This window comes from Coffea arabica, chromosome 5c, assembly GCF_036785885.1.
Source record: "Coffea arabica cultivar ET-39 chromosome 5c, Coffea Arabica ET-39 HiFi, whole genome shotgun sequence".
NCBI classification, from domain to species: Eukaryota; Viridiplantae; Streptophyta; class Magnoliopsida; order Gentianales; family Rubiaceae; genus Coffea; species Coffea arabica.
This window is the reverse complement of record NC_092319.1, coordinates 46,561,428-46,567,780: the sequence shown is the minus strand read 5'-3', so window position 1 is coordinate 46,567,780 and position 6,353 is coordinate 46,561,428. Positions and strand designations below refer to the sequence as shown.

General features: G+C 39.7%; 1 protein-coding gene across 1 annotated transcript; it reads right to left on the bottom strand.

Moving 5' to 3' along the window:
• Nucleotides 1-1,901: 1,901 nt before the first annotated feature.
• Nucleotides 1,902-5,822, bottom strand: LOC113690991 (beta-glucuronosyltransferase GlcAT14A). The gene is made up of 5 exons (XM_027209157.2): nucleotides 5,178-5,822; nucleotides 3,612-4,366; nucleotides 3,425-3,500; nucleotides 3,216-3,331; nucleotides 1,902-2,524 (listed from the first exon to the last, which is right to left on the bottom strand). Exons 2-5 carry the CDS (start codon nucleotides 4,183-4,185, stop codon nucleotides 2,025-2,027), a joined length of 1,266 nt encoding a protein of 421 aa, XP_027064958.1. The 5' UTR covers nucleotides 4,186-4,366; nucleotides 5,178-5,822; the 3' UTR covers nucleotides 1,902-2,024.
• Nucleotides 5,823-6,353: the final 531 nt, after the last annotated feature.

Below are 6,353 nucleotides of genomic sequence, written 5' to 3'. Positions count from 1 at the left end.
TGGATGGCAATAGCGACTCAGAGCAACAATTTCACTCTATAAACCTAAAATACCTTTACACAGCCAATGACCTACTATTATTTACCGCCATGGCTTTGGTGCTCCAGCCCTCTCCCCGCTCCCATCTCCCTTCCAATCTGGAGTAAGAGTCTCCCCATTTCTCTCCCAGCCTCCTCCTCCAAGATGTGAAATTTGTTCTGATCTTATAATTGCTATACCAAGAGGAACAATTTGATGCATTGGATGGTGATTAAATTCTGAACTTCCTTTGTCTCGATCATTCAGGCAGGTATGTATGTTTCGAAGTGGATTAGTATTCGGTTTGTATCGCTTGGAATGGGAGGATTGGTGGCTTGATGTACGCCGTTTTCTGGGTCAAATGCAGAGGGGAAGTGGTAAAGGCGGGTTCCTAAAGATGGAAATGGGTTTATAATTCCGAACCTCTTTTAGCAGCTTTTCGGCCATAGCCAAAGACAAACTAACTTTTGATTGGTCAAATCTGACCTGCCACAGTTGCGTGGCATTAGCGACCCAGAAGATGTTGGTTATTACAGTTAGTGAAGCCAGTGCTTTGACACATGAAATCTAAATGGTATCGAATGCACCAGAACTTGAAGAAGGACAGCCACGGAAAGAGAGAGGAAAATAAAAATTTGAATTAGCCCACGATGAATTGAATTGAATAATTGATTCGCGATAGTCATGGCGACTCTTGAGAGAGAAGCGTGCGAGGGGTTTTTTTTTTTTTTTGGGGGGGGGGGGGGGGGGTGGTGGTGGGTACTCACACTAGTTAGAAAATTTTCTGGTGGGACAGAAAAAATGTGGCATCCGGGTAAACCAGGACAAATTAAATGTTTGATCGGTCTCATCTATTACTATCATGTGATAAGCTTTTTGTTTTTAAGCTGTGGTTTATCACAGTGCCATATACCCTACCGTAGAATTTGCCTTGTTACTGGTATATCACATGTGCGAAAAGCATCTTTCCGTGAGAATGATATGTTGGGTTATATAATTGACTCGAACTTCCAGAAACGTGACATTCTTTCTGGTGGGTGACTTCTTTTCAGGTGATTGTAAAGGAAAAGAGGCCACCAGTATGCAGATGCGAGTACCGTGTCCGCTTATTATGTCCATCCAATTATCCCCACCGACAACTGGAAAATATAAAAAGTTAGTATTAGAAAATGAGTTAAAAAGTGCATTTTTTTTTTTTTTTTACCATTCAGCATTATCTATTCTGCTTCTACGCTCGAGCCCGTTAGAGACTCGACGAAAATTGAATTACCGTCGAATCAAAACGGATGCACTATACACTCGTATAGATTTAGAGAAGTCACGTACAATGACAAGCGATAGAAAATAAATTTTGAACATTTGATCTCCCAAGCCATTAAGATTTTAGTCTTTGATGGTAACAAACAGCGCAACTAGTGTGAAATTCGGTTCCTTCTTAAGAACCGACTACACTGGACTCGAATTTGAATTTGAGTTTTACATTAAGAATCTCTCGAGTTTAAACTTGATAAAATTAATTAATAAATTAATATGAGTACTACTTAATTATGCCAAAATTGGACTAGATTCATTGAGAACCCTGGTCATCAATACCATATAAAGATTGCGTCGGCTGAGCTGCCGAGCGACTTTTGTCGTTGATAAAGTTTTGCGTCGGCTGATCTGTAACTGTTTGCCAGCAAGAAATCGTCAAAAAATGACGCGGATGTAATTGTTTTCAACAAGTGATCACGAACACAGATCCAAATCCACATCAAAAGAAAGAAAAGAAAAACATGTTCCGATCCTCGGATAAACGGACTAGGAACATGTACGGTGATGCCAGAAGCAGGTATTATTACCATTGCAGTCGAGAAAGCTGCGTTTTTACGATCAAAGAAAAATGATGTTAACTGTGCAGTGTCATTGTTATAATACTCCAGCTTCCAACAAAGAATCGTTGGGGCTTATGGAAGTAAATTTAGCTTGCCCTTTTTAATCTGCAAGTAAGAATGATACACTATAATCTACTTACACTGATTCTCACTAAATCTTGGGGACAAAACTATATTATCTACTAGACCGCGCAGGCGTTCAGCATCAGGGCCTGGTTTCAGCTTCGCAGGATTTCCAACCTTCGAGCAACGAGGTTTACCGCGGCACCAACCACCGGGTGTGAAGCTACCATTTTTGCGACCGAGGAACTCGTTATCAAGTTTATCTAATACAGGATCATTTGCCCTGAACTTACGAGCAAATGGAGCACCGCTTGCAATCATTGGAGCTGTGTCATTCAGGTGGAGGGTTTTCGGATGCTGTTTTGGGGGATTATCCCAAGCTATGTAGTGCATGTCATGGTTGACAATAGTGGGTACAAATTCTGGGGCATTGCAAACAACTGTCTGAAAATACCCCTCAGGAGAGGATACAAAATTTGTATAGTACATTAGTAGAGTTCTAGGAAGGTTATCCCAACCCCAGACGCAGTACTCCACAAAAGCACGCGACAGGATCATCCATGCAGAACCTGTAAAAGAGGGAATTCGTGTAAAGCTAGGCCACAGCTCTTAGAAAATGATAAAATAGGTAAAATCTCTAGAGAGAAACGTTTCAATCCTAAAACCTCAACCTCACCAACAGTTTCCGTTCCATGTTTCAGAAAAAAAGACCATTACAACAAAAGTTCCGACAGAGCACAATTTGCAATAAGTTTTGTTTTGTGTATTTGCCTACATGTCCTTCAGAACTCTGTTACGAGTTACTGCAATCAGCAATTTCAATACACAAAACACTGTAGACAGATACTGCAAGGATAAAATTGAAAGAAGGTTGTAAAGGGAGAGATAACATTGATAGGAAACAAGAAAAGCAGGGTGGTCTGCAGAACAGTTGGAAAAGATATCAGCCTAATTTCCCAGTAAGAGAAAGACATATGCAATCAGCAACTGAACTACCCATCAGGGATACAAGCTATAACTCAATACGCTGCATGGCTGAGAAAGGAACTATGCAGAGGAAAGAAGATATCAGAATATGGAGAAAGACAATTATCCAAGCGGAGGAAAAGCAATGATTGAATTGGACGGTCAATAGGAAAATACAATTTGGCCATGGTAAGAGGCCAGGTTTGGCTTTCAGGACCACTTCTTTGGCAGAGGGGCACTTATCTTGACATGGTACATCGGCACATAAAATTTGCCATATTGAAAAAAACTAACCAGTAAAGAGCTTAAATGCAGTGGGCAAAGTTCTCTTAGGTTGGACCCAGAATATATCAGACTTTGTGTCCTGGTAGAGCCCGGGATCCACGACCAACGGCATTGCCCTGTGATTCCTGAAACACAACCCAATGTAATGGTATTAGGTGCTGATATTCATTTCTTGATAGATGCATGAGCCAAACAAAAAACGCACCAAGAGAGCTTACTCTTTCCAGCCCAATCGGCTAGTGTGCTCGATGAAATTCAAATCCCGCCTTAAACCAGTAAAGGTATGCAGAAGATCTGCAAGGGCAAAATTGAGAAATCAAGGACTTGAATGAAATGAAGAACAATAAGAGCAATCTCCAGCACAAACACTTCAATACCAATTGGTGAATTTCCAATAAAACTAACCATCTTGAGTCACCAATGGGTAGTCTGAAGCACTTAGGTTAATAAACCAATCCCAATCCTTGTGTCTCTTGAGAAGAATGGCACAAGCGTGAAGCGTATTAGAGACCATGGTGGGACCTCTATAAGTAACCATGTTAGCCTTTTTAATCATGAATACGTTCCCAACCTTAGAAAATATGGGATTTTTCTCAAGCCGAGAAGCAAGCTCCAGCCTCTCCTCTGCAGGGGATTCCAGGTCCAAATGTACAACATAATAATTCCGTGGATGATACAATGCATGGAGAGTTCTCCAAAGCTTTTCTAGATCACCTCTTGATCCTGATACCAGATATGCAAAACGCGGAACTGGTGGAGCAGCTGGAGGTGGTGGAGATTGGTTAACCTTTGCTTCAACAAATAATTGGCTCGTTTGATTAGCAGTTGCACGAGAGGGGAACATTGAGAAGATTGAGTTGATGCTTTGCAATGATGAAACCATCCCCATATTGAACGAGGTTGCAATAAGGAAAAGGCATACCAGTGAACTGATTGCAAGAGGAAAAACCCATCTCTTCTCCATGTTCAAGGACCCCATGGCTGAAGTCTATCATGAGTTCAGTTTGCCTCACTTTCTCATCAATTCAGCAACGAAATGTAATTTACTGTCACTGGTCCTTAATGGATTTTTATTGGACTCTACTTTCTGAACCAAATGGCCAAAGAAGGATCAATGCCGCTTCGGAGTGGGTACGGTAATTTGTAGCTTTCAACAATAGCTGATCAATCATGGTTCAAAATAAAACAAAAGCTTAGTCTATGCCTATTTAAATAATCAGCATGATTTAAAAAAACTCGAGCACTCCGTAAACAACTAAACAGAGAGATGATTTAGTTGGAGTATTCACCGTTAAGTAATTAAATAGACAGAAAAAGACGGCCATATTACGTCAGGAAAATCGAAAATGGTTAGCATACCAAACAACAGAGTCAGCAATAAGGCCACAAACGTATCATGCAGGAGCTGATAAACATGTAGTTTCTTTCATCAATTTTCATTTAAGAAAGTAAAAGAAAGAAATGCTAAATAAATCACAGAGAGGAGGAAAAAAAAGAAGAAGAATTTTCCCAAAGTCAAAACAAAATGCTATTGATATTCGTTCCTCACTAGGATTAAAATCTCAATAACCGGACAAACTATTAGCAACAAGAAATTTGATTTGCCAGCACCACTAAATTGTAATACATGAACCGTTTAATTGTATAAAGACGTTCTGAAAAACCCACTTCATAAAAACCCAATCTTAAATTCAGTACATTAAGAGTTCCAAAACAAGATCCTGAGACTCAGCAAAAAAATCTTAATGAAATCGGCCTCAGAACTTCAGAAATCATTCCAACCAGCAAAAAAAACTAAAACCCATTTACAGCAGACAACAACAGAAAAAATAACAGCATTAAAAGGAATGAATCCGTCACGTTCACTTGCGAGGTTCACACGTTCGTGCTGTTTGTGCGTGTGAAAGGGGGAGAACGGCAAGAAGGAAAGAGAAAACCTTTTTCTTTAGGCAATTGTTTAACGTGTCGTACCTTTCCAGTCTTCCTTGCACGTAGAATGGATTACAGGCAGAGATAAGAAAAAGACAATCTTTTCATAAAGACACAGACTCTCCGATCAAAGAAAGCTGGAGAAGACAAAATTTTGGTCTGTGATTCTAGGAGTAAGGAAATAATAAGGTTGTGGGGTAATGTTTATGTTTAATAGCCGTAAAAGTTATAATACCTCAGACAGAAATTGGATAATTGGTATCAAAATTTAATCTTTGGACAAGGGCTGGAGGTGGGAAGAGGAAAAGGTTTTTGGGTTGAGATTGGAATCAGATTCTGTTACAGAATTTAAGGGGAAAAGAGCATAATATGGTTGGAGGAGGAGCGAGAGATGGGGAAGAAGGTGGCGAGGAGTGACCACTGAGTCTACAAGTCTAATTACTAATAGTACGGCTGGTACTAATTGAGGAGTCGGGATTCTTGACAAAATAGATTTATTGATCGGAGGGAAAGGTCGGATTCTGAATTCAGATGGGAACAGTAGTACTGCTCTCCTACAAGCCTAGTCCCATTTCCCCATCCCTCTTGCAATTAGCCAATAACAATTTTTTCACTGCTCCATTTTCTCCTTGGCAGTGGTTTTAATTAGCTTCACAAAACTGTGAGACGGCTGGCAACTTAGCTTTAGCCTGAGCCCACCACCATCTTTCTTTAACTGTTTCCTTATTTGTCATGTTTAGCATGGCATTCGTGGCCTCCCTCCTGCACGATTTCCTCTCTTTTTCTTGTTTTCATTCTTTTGCTTGCCGTGGTAAATTTTGGTGTATTGGGTTTTTTTTTTTTTTTATGTTTCCAAGTAATCTTGTACACTAGCATGTACTTGATGAAGTAGTAATTATTTGGTGTATATTATGCATCGCATTCCATTGTTTGGTTTGGTTTGTACAGAATATAGAGGAGGAAACAGAGGATGTTTCCAGTTTTGGCTTTTAATTTTACATGCATGTTCTAACAGAAGATGCTTCATGTAGATGATATAAGCCTCGAGTGTGAGGTAAAACTTGCCTCTATAAATTTGACAAAACATTCTATAGTTATGAAGCTGTTTGATTGAATTCAATCAAGAATCTCTGTGTAGCTCCCCTAATTCCTATTTTGATATGTGAAACCATTTTTTTATATTACATGAAAAGCTAACAAATGCATCTTCTTTTCCAT